This window comes from Rana temporaria, chromosome 3, assembly GCF_905171775.1.
Source record: "Rana temporaria chromosome 3, aRanTem1.1, whole genome shotgun sequence".
NCBI classification, from domain to species: domain Eukaryota; kingdom Metazoa; phylum Chordata; class Amphibia; order Anura; family Ranidae; genus Rana; species Rana temporaria.
In genome coordinates this window covers 232,437,647-232,452,888 of record NC_053491.1, presented here as the reverse complement: position 1 = coordinate 232,452,888, position 15,242 = coordinate 232,437,647, and the positions used below count along the sequence as shown (strand labels likewise).

Below are 15,242 nucleotides of genomic sequence, written 5' to 3'. Positions count from 1 at the left end.
CCGGCAAACACAGGCAAAACCTGCCATACAGCACACGAAAAACCCACCCCACAACAGAATCTGACAAGTACGTTCTCCCTCTGCTGTTTGCATAGCGTCCCCTTCCGCTGTTTGCATAGCGTCCCCCTCCGCTGTTTGCATAGCGTCCCCCTCCGCTGTTTGCATAGCGTCCCCCTCCGCTGTTTGCATAGCGTCCCCCTCCGCTGTTTTTTTTACGTTGAATACTGTCTCCAGTCGAAAAATGTGTCAACATCACGCCAGCTGATCAACATATCAGCTGAAGTGACGTTTGATACTTGCAAAATTACTAGGAAGTCAGGAGATCTGAAGAAGAAGACACACTTCCAATCTACTGTAACAAAAGAACAGTTTAAAGTCAAACCTTTAATTACCTGCGATTCCGACCATGTCACCTATGTTTTGGAGTGTCCCTACCCACTTGAATATGTAGGTCGGACGACACGGAAACTTAAAACAAGAATAAATGAGCACCTGACGAATATAAAGAAGGAGTTCCCCAACCACAGTGTATCTAGACACTTCAAAAGTCATCATAATAGTGATCCCAGTTTGTGTACCCTTTATGGGATAGATAAGATAACCCAGCACTGGAGGGGGACCCATATGAGACAAGCTATTTCCCAAAATGAAACCAGATGGCTGTACAAATTGCGGAGTATGCAGCCTAGAGGTATAAATATAGAACTCAATCTCAATTGTTTTTTGTCTAATGATTAATTCATTGGTCCCAATCATTTTTCCTTAAGCCTTCCTTCAATTGTTTACTATTGGAGTGGTAAGATGTGGGTGCTCCTCTTTGAGAAACCCACTAATACACTCATTGACTACTAAGTTTTTTATTGACGAATCCATTATCATGCAATGGATCTATTAAATCCACTTTAATCATGAATTAGGGTATGACAACTTTCATTCCCTATAAATCCTTGTGTGCTCACACTCATTTTTATGTGATGTACTTAATATTTGAACTCTTTTTTTGTTATTTATGATTTTAAAGGAGTCTATTTATATTAGTCCCTTAATCTTCCTCCCAGCGTACATCATTTAGCTTATGGAGGGTGGGAGATAATATAGCGAAAAGGAGAGAGATTCTTTAATGTTTACATATTTTAGGATAAGTTGTGTAATTACATATTACTCTATAGCACCCCCAATAGTAGACACTGCTGATCTATGGAAGTCACACTGAAAAAAAGCTATACTTATCAGTTAGCATGTCAGTCTTCCAAAACCTGAATTATATTTCTTCTCTGTACAGGATTTAAGGTCCCTAAACACTATAATGCACAGTGAGTAGGTTGGTAGTAGTAAATGTGGTTTACATCTTAAAAGATCAACCCACCCAACTCAAATTTTTCAGCTTTAGGTAGGCGTTTGGGAAGATAAACCAACTGACACATTATTATATATATTTTTTTGAGATCTTGTCACAGACTTAACCAGGGAGCCTAAAGAGATAAGAACAGTCTCTCTTTCACCTTCAGCCCAGGGCCCCTGATAGAGCAGATAGGTGGCACAAGGGCATGAGTCTCTAACTGGTCTGGTCAGTAATATGTCAACTACCCCCAGTAGGATGACAGACAGAAGGCAGGTCACTGGAGCAGCAGGAAGGAACATGGCAACAGAATCACTGGATCAGAGGACAGGTAAGCAGATTGGTGTATTGACTTTGAAGCAGCAAGCAGGTGAGTAGTTGTGACACAGAAACACAAGATTTGTGCAAAATCAAGTAAGCCAGGTCTGCCACCGTGGCTAGATCAGGTACTGAGACGCATCAAGTGCGTGGTTGGAGTTCAAGCCGAAATCAGTACCAGACTAAAAGACAAGAATTGAAGGAGTAAGGAGAAGCGTAGTCGAGGTAAAGACTGAGTTCAGTACAAATGAGCAGAAACAGTTCTTGGCAAGCTGGGTCGGTATCAGGTAGTCAATCAGGAAAACACTGGACACAGACTCACTGCTGAAGACATGTTATCACACTCCATATGCAGTTATCCAGTTACAATAGCCAGCTTTGTACCAACTCCAGTAGCAAGCATGCGCACACATCCGTGCACACTCTGAAATGCAAACACGGTCAGAGCCAACTTGTGCTTGTGCACAGGTGATCACATTGATGTGCCAACTTCCATTCTGGCATGACCTCTTCCCATAGTCATGCGCAGTCTATTGCATTAGGGTGTGCAAAACCAATTTCAAACACGTGTGTGTGTGTATATATATATATATATATATAAATACACACACACACTCTTATAAATAACTATGAACAAACAGTTAAAAATGTATAAAAACATTTTTTAACACTTATCAATTTAAAAAAAAACATCAAATGCAGCCACTCTGCCAATCAAATGCAGCCACTGTGCCCATTAAATGCTGCCACTGTACTATCAAACGCAGCCACTGTGCCCATCAAACGCAGCCACTGTGCCCATCAAATGCAGCCACTGTGTCTCCTCCGCCCGCCCAGCACTTACCTTGTCTGCAGTGGGTAATGGCAGCCGTGTTCTTCTCCATGATGCTCAATGTCTTCTCCTGTCTTCTGCTATGATTGGATGCCTGATAGGCATCCAATCACAGTGCCTGTTTCAGCAAATCAGGTGACAGGTAACAGACCTGAGCACCTGATTGGCTGAGAGGCGGTTCAGTGTTAGGAAAGCGAATATTGATTTGCTTTCCTAACACAACGCTGAGTGAACAGCGATCGCCCAGCATGGCGCCCGCTGTTCACCTTTTTGGACGCTTTCAAACAACACCCACCGCTGTAATTCAGGCTCCCGGTGCTGGACACCTGAATAGGGGGTGTCAGTGGCGATGCAATGCATGAATCTATCTTTCTATGGTGATAGAGGGGTGGCAGGAGAGGAGGGGCGGTGCCCATGCGCCCCTTATGGACCCACCGCCACTGCTTCAGAGTCCACAGCATTACCCCTTACACCAGAGTAAATAGTGTTACATCATGTATCACAGTTTCTCCCTTAAACAGGGTTCCCAGACAGCCTCCCTTACACCAGAATCCCCAGAGTTTCCCTTTAAAACAGTGTTCCAGATAATAAGTATTTCTAGAAGGGGTCAGGTCAGCCATAGCAGCCCCCTCACAGCACAGAGTATTTTAGTTTGTATGACCAGACCCCTTCCCCCTTCCCCAGTATGTGTAAGCATTGCCCTCTATGGAACTACAAATCCCAGCATAGCAGGCTGGACTCTCATTTCAGCTGCTCTGTGTCCCACACAGTGTGACTGAGAATGACTGCACTTCACCCACCTCTCTCACTGCCTGCTGCAGTGCCATGCACACACACACACTTTTGGTAGTCTGTGCCCCCAACTTCCCCCTTACCAGTGACATTTCCTCAGTCCCAAGTCCCAGGCATCCTCCTCGCCTCAGGTTCTTGCATTGTCGGCACTGCAGGGTGGAAGCTGGGAGGCGGGGCACTCGGAGGCGGAGCAGGGAGGAAAAAGTTACCTCCTCCTCTGCCTGTGATGATCCTGGCAATGCTTTTCTCAGACAAAGGGCAGTAGTGGGCTGCGGAAGCCCCGCAGTGGCAGCGGGCAGGTCTCATTTAAAAACAGTGGGGTTAATCCAGCCCCGATGCTACCTCTATAGTTGTGGCTACTGCGTCCCTGACAGCAGGCGGCGGAGTGATATTCAACTGTAGCATCGGAAAATGCGGCCGCTTGCCTGCTCACTCCCAGGGGGCAGTGGCTGCACTCACAGGAGTTATACAGCCAAACAAAAAAACAGTTTCACTCGCATAGTCACAGCGTTCCTATTGTCCATCAGCAGAGGTGCCAGGATGGAGATCCTGCCAGCAAAAAAGCCTTGGGGTGTGCCTGGGCATTAGGGTGTGTCCAGGCACACCCTGTGCGCATGCCTATGCCTCTTCCTGACATATCTCTTCACTTGGGTTTGCAAACTTGCTGTGGCCGTTATATGCAGTTTCCACTCTTCTGTTGGACATATACATATTAACCAAGAATAAAAAACCCTAGTTGAATACACAGCTGTGAAAACATCTGCATTATGGTAAAAACTTCTGTGTACATTAGCAAAACAAAAAAAGTCCTTTTTAAAATGTCCAAAAGAATCCCTGTGCTATATGAAGAAACAAAGGGGGTTATTTACTCAAGGCAAATCCACTTAGCACTACAAGTGCAAACTACAAGTACAAAGTTCACTTGAAAGAGCACTGAAAGAGCACTGAAAGTGCAATCGCTGTAGATCTGAGGGGGACATGCAAGGAAAATAAAAAAGAGCATTTTAGTTTGCACATGATTGGATGATAAAATCAGCAGAGCTTCCCCTCATTTCAGATCTACCCCTCAGATTTACAGCAACTGCACTTCCAAGTGCACTTTCAGTGCAATTTCAAGTGCACTTTGCACTTGTAGTTTGCAATTGTAGTGGCTTTGCCTTTCGTAAATAACCCCCAAAGTGTCCAAATCCAACAAATTAAACAAGCTTCCTCCTTTACTTTTTGGTGATGACAAAAAATCAGTATCCACTTCAAAACATCTCCATGTATTCAGCGTGTACTGTATATACAGGTGCATCTAAAAAAAATGAATATCATTTAAAGTAAATTTAGTACAGTAAGTAAATTAAAAAAATGAAACTCATATTATATAATGTAGGTTCATTACACACTGAGTGATATATTTCAAGCATGGCTTTCTTTTAATTTTGATGATTATGGCTTTCAGCTAGTGAAAACCCAAAATTCAGCATCTCAGAAAATTTGAATATTGTGAAAAAGTTCAATGTTCTGTGAGCTCTACATCAGATAATTATTTTGGGGGTTCCCCGAGACCTATATTTTTTTACAAGGGGTACTCTTTGCATTTGGTCTGAAACAAGGTACAATTTGTGATGTGGGGAAATTAGGTAAACTGTTCCAAAAGTGTAATAAATATTAAAATAAATGTAAAATTTTATGGTTACACATGTAAGCTTAGAAGGATTGGTATACCATGTTAAAAGGGGCAGGCATTTGTCAATTGCTATGCATTAAATGATTGTATTAACACCTTATCTATCACCAGAAGGCTTCTTCCTGTTGGTTTTAGTGTACCTGTAGGCCGGTGGCAATGAGGAATATCACAGTGTTCCCAAGTGAGGGTTCCATTCTTCTGTATGAAGCACCAAGGCTGTGCATCTCCATCTGGGCTCCTGTAAATTACAACAAATTGCTTTGATTTAACAAGGCAGTGAAAAGATAAATGGTGATGCACAAAGTGGAAGAATATTCCATAGCACCCTAATAGAATTACTTGGTTGCTTTTTGAAATTGCTGCAAATAAAAGCATGATGTCTAGTCATTCATTACTTTGTGGATGCTGCTTCAGCCAGCTAGATAGGTAATAGGATAAAGGCCAACAGCAGGTTTGGAACAAAGCTCACAATACATCAACGACCTCCTCCAAGCACACACACAGGCACCGGGAGCCCAGGGTAGCTCTCAGGAGCTAAAAAATGGTTCACAGGAAGTGGGTTGAGTCATCCTAGACATTGTATAACCCAGAAGGCCAGCAGCAGCAGCGGCAGGAGGAAACATGGGGCCAGATTCACAGAAAACTCTGGCGGCGTAACGTATCGTGTTTACGTTACACCGCCGCAAGTTTTCAGCGCAAGTGTCTGATTCACCAAGCACTTGCGTGTAAACTTACGGCGGTCTATCGTAAAGACGTCCGGCGCAAGCCCGCCTAATTCAAATGGGGCGTGTACCATTTAAATTAGGCGCGCTCCCGCGCCGGACGTACAGCGCATGCTCCGTTTTGAAATTCCCGCCGTGCTTTGCGCGAAGTGACGTAATTTTTTTGAACGGCGACGTGCGTTTCGTATTCCCGGACGTCTTACGCCAAAAAAAAAATATTTGAAATTCGACCCGGGAACGACGGCCATACTTTAACATGGCTCATATAAAGTTAAACCATGTTAAAGCAGGCTTAACTTTGCGACGGGAAAAAAATCGCCATAAAATCTAATTTGCATACCCGACGCAGGAAAACGACGCAAACTCCACCCAGCGGCGGTCGAAGTATTGCAGCCTAAGATCCGAAGGCGTGCGAAGCCGTACCCCTGTCGGATCTTAGGGCTATCTATGCGTAACTGATTCTATGAATCAGTCGCATAGATACACTCAGAGATACGACGGCGTATCAGGAGATACGCCGTCGTATCTCTTCTGTGAATCTGGCCCATAGTCTTAGGTGAGTATTGCAACGAATGCTGATTTTTCTTCTTTTTTTTTTTAAGATGGACTAGGGAATGGATTTTTTAATTTACTATAAACTGGAGTTGTGCTTTAAACCTTTTAGACTATTCTATGATAGTATTAAGCAGAAACTAATGACTTTGTATTGTTTTATACCCCTTTTACCTATTTTGCAGGGTTTTCATCAATAAAATACTCACACACCCAGCAAATCCAGTGTTGTTGCTGCAGTTTGTCATTCTGCTGAGTCACCATCTTCCCTTCCTACATCATTGGGATTATTGGGCTGTCTCTGATGATGGCTTTGTGATTAGCCGAAAGGTCGAGGTAATGCCACGTCATCACGTTACTTCTGCCTAATCCAACATACCCGGGAATCGTGCACCAGGACGCCAACACAGGGGCTTATCCGTTCAGGGCCGATTACTCTTTACTTACTCGCCTGCTATATTTGCCGGGTGCCAGGACTATCAGGCACTCAGCAATGTAAGTGTAACCTTTTTATCTTTGTGGAACTAATACATTTTTAAAACGGCATTGCGCAATGAGGCTCTCTTCTTGCTCTTATCATCCCCATTCATCCTTATGAGGCACATTTCAACTTCAAAAGACGTCATCCTGAAGATTCGGGGTATCCCCACATGCTTACAAGACCACACTAACGATATGTGGTCCACACCCAGGGGTGAGTGTACATCTATGTGGGGCACCCAGTCTGAGCACCAACCCATAGGAGACATCTATTGAGCACTGAGCACCATATGGGATCGTTTTATGATTTCAATGACGTATTTTTAATAATGCATTAATTTGTTTAATAGTTTGTCTAGCACCTATATCAGATTATTTCTAGCGCAATTTTCCAAGAATATATATATATTATGTTTTCTGCTTCCTTGCAGGAACTTCTTTGGAAAGCCAAGTGGAAAAAAGAAAAGGGGTCTAATGCCGCATACACACGACCGTTTTTCGGGTTCTAAAAAAATTAAGTTTTTAAGGGTCTAGAAAAAACTAAGTTTTTCCAACCCGATCATTAAAACGGCCTTGCCTACACACGATCGTGAAAAAAAAAAATGCTCTAGCAAAGCGTGGTGACGTACAACACGTACGATGGCACTATAAAGGGGAAGTTCCTTTGACGCCACCCTTTGAGCTGCTTTACAGTAGCTGATTTTGTGTTAGTAAAAGACGATTCGCGCTTTTTTGTCTGTTACAGCGTGATGAATATGCTTACTCCATTACAAACGGTAGTTTTACCAGAACGAGCGCTCCCGTCTCATAACTTGCTTCTGAGCATGCGCGTTTTTTTCACGTCGTTAAAGCCCACACACGACCATTTTTTACAACCTTAAAAACGACAACGTTAAAAACGTCGTAAATAAATAGAGCATGTTCAAAAAAAATGTGGCCATTTTTTAGAACCCGAAAAATGCTCTGAAGCCCACACATGATCGTTTTTAATGACATTAAAAAAAAATGTAAGTTTTTAGAACCCGAAAAACGGTCGTGTGTAAGCGGCATATAAGTTTTCATTTATACCGATAAAGGTAAATGATGCTGCTATATAGAATAAGTGTAGGAACTTGGGCAAAATCTATTTACCATAATCTTAGATCTCTGTCCACTACAGCCATGTTTCAGTAAGTACCTCCCAAAGTTGCCTGTGTTATGTACATTTCTCTCTTCCTATGTCCTGCATCACTGGTCACATTTAAACTTCCAGGAGGGGGTCTGAATCTGCTTGGCAGTATTGAGAAACTTTCTAGCACTAACATTACTCTACGTTATTCCTTCTGTATGGGATACAGTAAGGAGCCAGTGGTAAGGACTTTCAACAAGCTTTGAGTTTGTGTCAATGAGCAAATGCAAAGTGTATTCAGGTGCATTCAGATTGCATTTGACACCAGTTGGAAATGCTTCTGAGATCATTTGTGATTCATTGAAAGGTGCATATGGCCTGCAGCTGACCTCCTCCTGACTTGCATGTGACCTCCTTCATAGCTGCATCAACCTGCTTCAAGCTGGTTTTACATTTCCATTGATGTTTATGGGGAGATGCAAACAAAAGCTCATCAATACTAGTCCTAACTGAAAACGACTCTCCTACATCACAGAGATATTTTTGGATCACCAGATCGCATACAATAGGGAATGTAGTAAAAGAGAGCTGCGCTACTGCAATCTACGGATGTGTCTGCTCTATAGACCAAGTACCTTTGATTTTGTGTCAATAAATAAACAATCACAACAGCATTTAGCATGCCTTTAATACTAAATGGTAGATAGGCTGTAACATATATGTTGTCTGCTCTCTCAGCATGATTGATATACTGTTTTATTTGTGAAAAAGATATATAGGCTAAAAATTGGTCAAATTTAATTTCCTGGCAGATTATGCCTTTTTACTTATTTCTTTAATGCTTTTTGACATACTGTACAGGGATAATAATTTTAGCACAGACCTTTTTTTGCATGCACTTATTTGTATTATTTATTTATGTATAGAGCTTGTTCGCCCCAAGCCTAGAATGTTACACCAAAAAACCAGAGCAGATAACTGATAACTGGTATAATATTCGTTAACACGGGCAGGATTCTATTATGATCTATTTACTGTACATTCCATGCAATGCCTAGGTTAGCCTAATTAAGAAAATGCTGTTATTGCTTAAGGAAAATTATGCTATGCCCTGATTTATGCCAGCAATTACAAAATGATTATTTCATAAAAAGACATACAAATAGATATTTTCAACTTTCGATAACATTTATTTTTCCAATGCCCATAGAAATCCATTCCCATGGAGGATAATAGTAATAAACAGACTACGATGCTGACAACAAGGAAAAAACCCAAATACATCTATAAAACATGCAGCTGCTTTAACGAAATGAGTAAACAGGTTTTTAGTCATCGGTGCTATAAAATATTCAATTACCCGACTATTTAAATATTTATTTGTAAATGGGTCCCTTTTAACATTTTCAATTATTCTTTTTAGGACAAACAATGTAAAATTAATGAAATGAAGGTGTTCCCTGAAACCAGCATATTCCTTTCAATCACCTCCTGGAATATTGACGGAAAGGACAGCCTCAGCCCACTCCCTTCTGCCTCTCAGACCTTGCTACTAAATCTTTAATAAAGCCAATAGTAACACGTAGGAGGTTCTTCAATGTGATATTTGCATATTACAGTGCTTTGTACAGTTATTTTATAAATTCCGCTCACCTCCCTGAGTATTTCCCACTAGGACAAATACCTTCAGCTAACTTTGTTGTGCAGCTCTGCTCAGAACCACTAATGCCTCGTTTCCACTGAGTGGATCGGTTCGGGTTGGTTCGGTATGGTACGCTATTTTGTTTCCATTATGAAAGCGGCCCATACAACCGAACCATACCGCAACATTCTGGGTCCTGCTTCAGATGTGTGGCCATAGAAAATGGTACGGTTCGGTTAGGGCGGAGCTACAATACATTCCACTGATTGGTGGACACACTAGGCATTTTTTCTAAACCCTGTATGGCCCCTGACAGTCCGACTTGCAGTGGAAACGCTCATCTGAATAGGCCGGACCATTCTAACCCTTCCAAGCTGTACCGACCCGAACCGTTCTGCTCAGTGTAAACGAGGCAATAGGTTTTCTCCCAAGAATGTTTTTTTTTTGCACTGCACATGCGTTCCAAAGTATGTTGTCTGATAGGAATGAATATGGCCACAGTGTCTGCTACATGAAGGACAAAACAGCTGTTTTCGGGAGAAAGTCTGTTCACCTCTGAGCAGGGCCACATAGTGAAAATCTCTGGATCAGAGCTGAAGGTATTAAACCTAGTAAGCAGCACTCAAGGGGGTGGGGGGATGTCTTTACCTTCCTTTTTGTCCAGAAGGACAAAGCCATTTTATTCAGGCATCATTCAGAGTCACCATCCACCCATCCAATTATTGGACTGAGATGCTTGTTTAGAGACACAGTCATGTTTATCCTGGTGCTTGTGCAGTGCTTGGCCGCATTAGCAAATTTTTAACACAGATCAGCCCTTGCAGCCACCACACCTTATAAATCGCTACAAAATTACAATATTGCAGTCTGATCAATGGGGGAAATGATACTAAGGAAATTCTATCTCCTGCCTGCAGAAGACTGATGACATCATCTCAGTGTAAGTAAAGTCACTGACTGGAGCTCGTTTATGGCTTTGGTTGGAATCGGAGTTCATCTAAAAAGTTATACTGTAGCATTGTGACATGTCAGGATTTTTTTATTTAATGCTGCGTACACACGATCATAAATTCCGACAACAAATGTTCGATGTGAGCTTGTTGTCGGAAATTCCAACAGTGTGTAGGCTCCATCGGACAGTTGCTGTCGGACTTTCAAATTTTCCGACAACAAAAGTTCTTGTCGGAAAATCCGATCGTCTGTATGCAATTCCAACGCACAAAAAAAACACGCATGCTCGGAATCAAGCAGAAGAGCCACACTGCCTATTGAACTTAATTTTTCTCGGCTCGTCGTATGTGTTGTACATCACCGTGTTCTTGACGTTCGGAATTTCAGACAACATTTGTGTGACCGCGTGTATGCAACACAAGTTTGAGCCAACATTTCATCAGAAAAAAATCCACGGTTTTGTTGTCGGAATTTCCGATCGACTTTAGCGCAGGATTAACTACATTCTGCATAATGCTGAAACATTGGGGTTGATTTTCTAAAGGCAAATAGACTGTACACTTTTGAAAGTTCAGTTGCCCTTTGCAAGTGCAGTTGCTCCAGAGCTTAATAAATGAGGGAGAGCTCTGCTGACTTCCATCATCCAATCATGTGAATGCAAAAAAAAGTTTTTTATTTTTTTTATTTCCCTTGCATGTGATTAGGTGTTCTTTGCAAAGTTAAGCTTTACCTAATTTACTAAGCTCTGAAGCAACTGCACTTGCAGAGTGCAACTGCACTTTCAAAAGTCTGTTTGCCTTTAGTAAATGAATACCATTTTGTTTTATCAAAAATGCATGAATCTACAGGTAACGTACAGTATAACACCTAGGTCATACTAATGCTGGACATAGATGGTTTGAATCTCAGACAATTCAGCAGGGACTGGTCGAGATTCTAACCAACAGGCTGAATGTATCCAGGTCCATCCATTCATTGACTTAGGTACAACCTGCATTTTGGATTTTCTGTGTGGTATTATTGCCAGCAGCTATAATCACTGTGTTCTCCCAGCAGGGACGGCTCCCCATGCCCCCCCTCCCCCTCCGCTGGGAGAACACAATAGCTTAGCTTAGTGGGAGAGACTCCCCCATAAACACAGTCAGTGATTACTGCTTAGTCACAATCAACCCATATAAATAGGCAGCAAATCTTCCCTTTTTGAGTATAGGTCCTTTTTTTAAGACTGAGCCATGAAATGTCTGCCTTCTGACACAAATTTACCATTCCTGCCTTGTAACATGTCTTCAGTTCTTTTGAAATGTTAGCATTTCTTGTCCACATTTGCTTATATTTCAGTAACAATCAGTGTTTGTTTCTCTGAGCACCAGGTTGTACCTTATCTTGATTTCTCACCTGCAGAATGAATGAGGTCCTATACCATGTTTCTTTGCGTTAGGTCCACTGTACGCAGAAACTTCATGTTGAATGATGTCAGACTCCCAGTTTAAACATGGTGTGCCTGTCACAGTGACCTTTTTAGTTCCTCTATATGTGGTGCCATTTCCAGATAAACAATTTTCATTTTTATCTATAATACCAAGATAAATATTAGATAAACATGTAGAAACATAGTTAAGTTGTTATGAGGCTATCAGTGTTTGCCTGATTGATATGTAAATTACAGTTAGTACTTACTTATTTCACAGCGAGGTCCCATGTACCCCTTGCTACAGCCGCACACCTTGCTATGCTTGATTTGAATGCAGGGTCCTCCATGGAGACATGAGTTGTCAGAGCATTCTATAAAAGCAGAGAGAAAACATATAAAAAACAGTGGTCATCAACCCTGTCTTTAGGGCCCACTAACAGGCCAGGTTTGCAAGATAACTGAAATACATCACAGGTGCTATCATTGCATTATTCTAGTTTGCATCTCCCCAAGGTAATACATAAAACCTGGCCTGTTAGTGGGCCCTGAGGAAAGGGTTGATGACCACTGATATAAAAGACACTTTTGTATTGTGTTTACATCAGGAATGTAGTGACATCACAAGTCACGATAGGCTCGGACAGAGGTGTTGCAGCTCTGTCTAGCCGCTCCCTCCAGCAGTAGATCACTGTTGCAGTACGCCAGCAATAAATCACTATTAAAGGTGATCACCTGCTGCACAGATGCAAAGAGGTCTAGATCTGGTGTCCACTAATTAGATTCAGACCCCCCGTGAAGAAAATAACACCCTAGATAGTGTAGCAGGATAACTTTTCAATCGCATGGTATGGTTCTTGGTATATGGTAGGGTAAAAAGTAAGCTGGACACCAGTCACATTAGTCTTTTTATTGCTGAGACTTTATTACTACAAGAGAGCATTTAGGGATGCAGGATAGCTGAACACGGCACAAAAATTGGACAGTTAACATACCGCCCAACTTTTGAACTTGAGAATGAGGGACATTTGAGGGAGATAGTAACCTGCGACATATATACCTCAACACAATCATTTAAAAAATACTTCCAATACATCTGGTTTTGAATGTACTGAAAATAGACAGAGAGATTAAAATAGAGGATCATAAAGGATCTGAGGAACCATGGGACAGAGCCAAAGAATAGAGCCACGTAGCACATAGGTGCAACTTGACCATGACTATCATTTGCTACTGTAACGCCTAGTTACTTTCCAGTACCGGTGCTATGTTAAATTTAGAGGGGGTCAGAGAGTTAGTCAACTCTGACCATGTTGATTTGTTCAAATTTGGGTCTCTGTCTGAGCTTTGGCTGTGCTGTGGGTCCATTCTGTTGTTTCTGGGGTGCTGATCTCACCCCAGGTCTGCATGTGCCCAGCAGCCTATCAGGATTGTTTGGCCTCGCTGTGCATGCTGGGAGAGAGTATTTATGAGGCAGACGCCATCTTCCTGGGTCTCTCCTCTCCTATTTGTGGGGAAAAAAGGACGCCAATTTTGTTTGGGAGCCACGTCGCATGACCGCGCAATTGTCATTTAAAGCGGCGCAGTGCCGAATCGCAAAAAGTGGCCCGGTCATTGACCAGCAATATGGTCCGGGGCTGAAGTGGTTAAAGAGGGATAAACAGAAACTGAACCTAGTTGCTGTATACAGTGCAGCATTGCTTGAACAAATGAACATCAGAAGGAAATAGTACCTCAAGTGTCAGAAATATGCAACATAACACTTAGGGCTCATTTACAACAGTGGTTGTAGGGGTGGTAAAACTGTGGCTCAACCACATGGCTTTACCACCTCACCACCACCTTACCACTTTAGCTGCAAAAGCAGCAGCCGGGGGTGTACATATGCACAAAGCTTTGCTCCCCTGATGTATTGGCGGGCACTACTGCCCACCGACCGCGACCCATTCAAGTGAATGGGGATGCTCTGCAAAGCATTCGTTTTTTAAATCGTACCACACCAAACCACATCGTACTGCAGTACGATGTGGTTTGTTGACCGTTAACAAGCTGTCATTAACAATTAATGGCACCTGCATGCATCTCACAAGTGCAGCATGGTTGCCTGAAGTGCGAGAAATGCATACAGAATGCCCCTTTCCTGTACTGTATTCCACTGTGAATCAAACTTTAGGGAGAGAGATTTGAGAAAGGGAAGGATCATTGTTATATGGAAGGAAGGATCACTATGGTATATGGAAGGCAGGATGATAAAGGATCACTATGGTACATGGAAGGCAGGAAGAAAGGATCACTATGGCACATGGAAGGCAGAAAAGAAGGATTACTATATTATGTGAAGGAAGGATTAGATGGAAGGCAGAGCGAGAGAAAATTTGAAAATTGGAAATTTCGAAAATTCGAGACTCGAAATTGCAAAATTCGAAAATCTAAAATTCAAAAATCTAAAATTTGAAAATGGTAAATTTGGAAAATTGGATTTCGGATTTCCGAATTTTTGAATTTCCGAATTCCGAATTTCCGAATTTTCTAATTTACGAATTCCGAATTTTCTAATTTCTCAAATTTACGAATTTTTGAAAAAAGCAAAAAAAGGAATATAACGAAAAAAAACTAATTTTCGGCAGTGCACATGTCTAGCTGTGTTCACTAGCCTGAGGCTGGCTGGTCTCCAGAGGCTCAGGCAGCAACATCAGGAGCACTGCTTTAAAGTTACCGCCCACACAATCCCTTCACAGGCACAGCATTGGCTGCATGCCGAGGTTTGTGGGCGGACACCGGGGGGCATGGGGAGGAGGTGGAGTATACCTAGCTTCCCTCCTCTGCCATTCTGCCGGCTGTAAAGCGGGCAGGTGAGCTGGCAGGCAGGTGTGCGGGAGGGGGCTGTGCTGGCTTGGCACTGAGCGTGTTAGTCTCAGCCTTGGCAGCCTCAGCGTGGCATAGCGCAGCGTGCACCTGACAAGTGGATTAGTGGAGTCAAATGCCGGAATTGGTTCTGGCATTGGGTTCCACTGTGGGATTCAGCCCAGATTTGTGGGACACCGGAATTTACTTGAAATCTTGGGACGGTTGACCCTCTGATAGCAGTCAAAGATAAGTTGATTAGTAGGCAATAAATCCTTATAATGTCCAGCAGTAGCTTCTACCCAGCTTCTCTGCAACACTATTGAGCAAGAATGTATACACTATAGCAGAGTAGCTAAAGTCCTTGGGCCTCTAGCACATGGCGAGACCCAAAATAAAAATAAAAACAAAAGTTGCTGTGTTGATGCTGGTCTTTCCAGATAATAGATCCTAAAACCTGAACTTTTAATGAAGATTTGCCATCCAACTTACATGTAAGTATAATGTGTCCTACAACACACCAAGCATGTTTCCTTCCCTGCACATATTTATACTTTATCTCTTGCAAGACTTTGTTAG

General features: G+C 42.4%; 1 protein-coding gene and 1 long non-coding RNA gene across 2 annotated transcripts in view; one reads left to right on the top strand and one right to left on the bottom strand.

Moving 5' to 3' along the window:
* LOC120932214 overlaps positions 1-9,396 on the top strand; it is a 37,497-nt gene extending 28,101 nt beyond the window's left edge. The window contains exons 2-3 of the long non-coding RNA XR_005747938.1: positions 6,416-6,725; positions 9,242-9,396. This is a non-coding gene — a long non-coding RNA (uncharacterized LOC120932214). The remainder of the gene's footprint in view (positions 1-6,415; positions 6,726-9,241) is intronic.
* F12 (coagulation factor XII) overlaps positions 1-15,242 on the bottom strand; it is an 83,364-nt gene that overhangs the window by 33,099 nt on the left and 35,023 nt on the right. The window contains exons 7-9 of the mRNA XM_040344449.1: positions 12,089-12,193; positions 11,807-11,981; positions 5,097-5,194 (exon numbers count right to left, since the gene is read on the bottom strand). Of these exons, the coding sequence (XP_040200383.1) occupies positions 5,097-5,194; positions 11,807-11,981; positions 12,089-12,193 (378 nt within the window). The remainder of the gene's footprint in view (positions 1-5,096; positions 5,195-11,806; positions 11,982-12,088; positions 12,194-15,242) is intronic.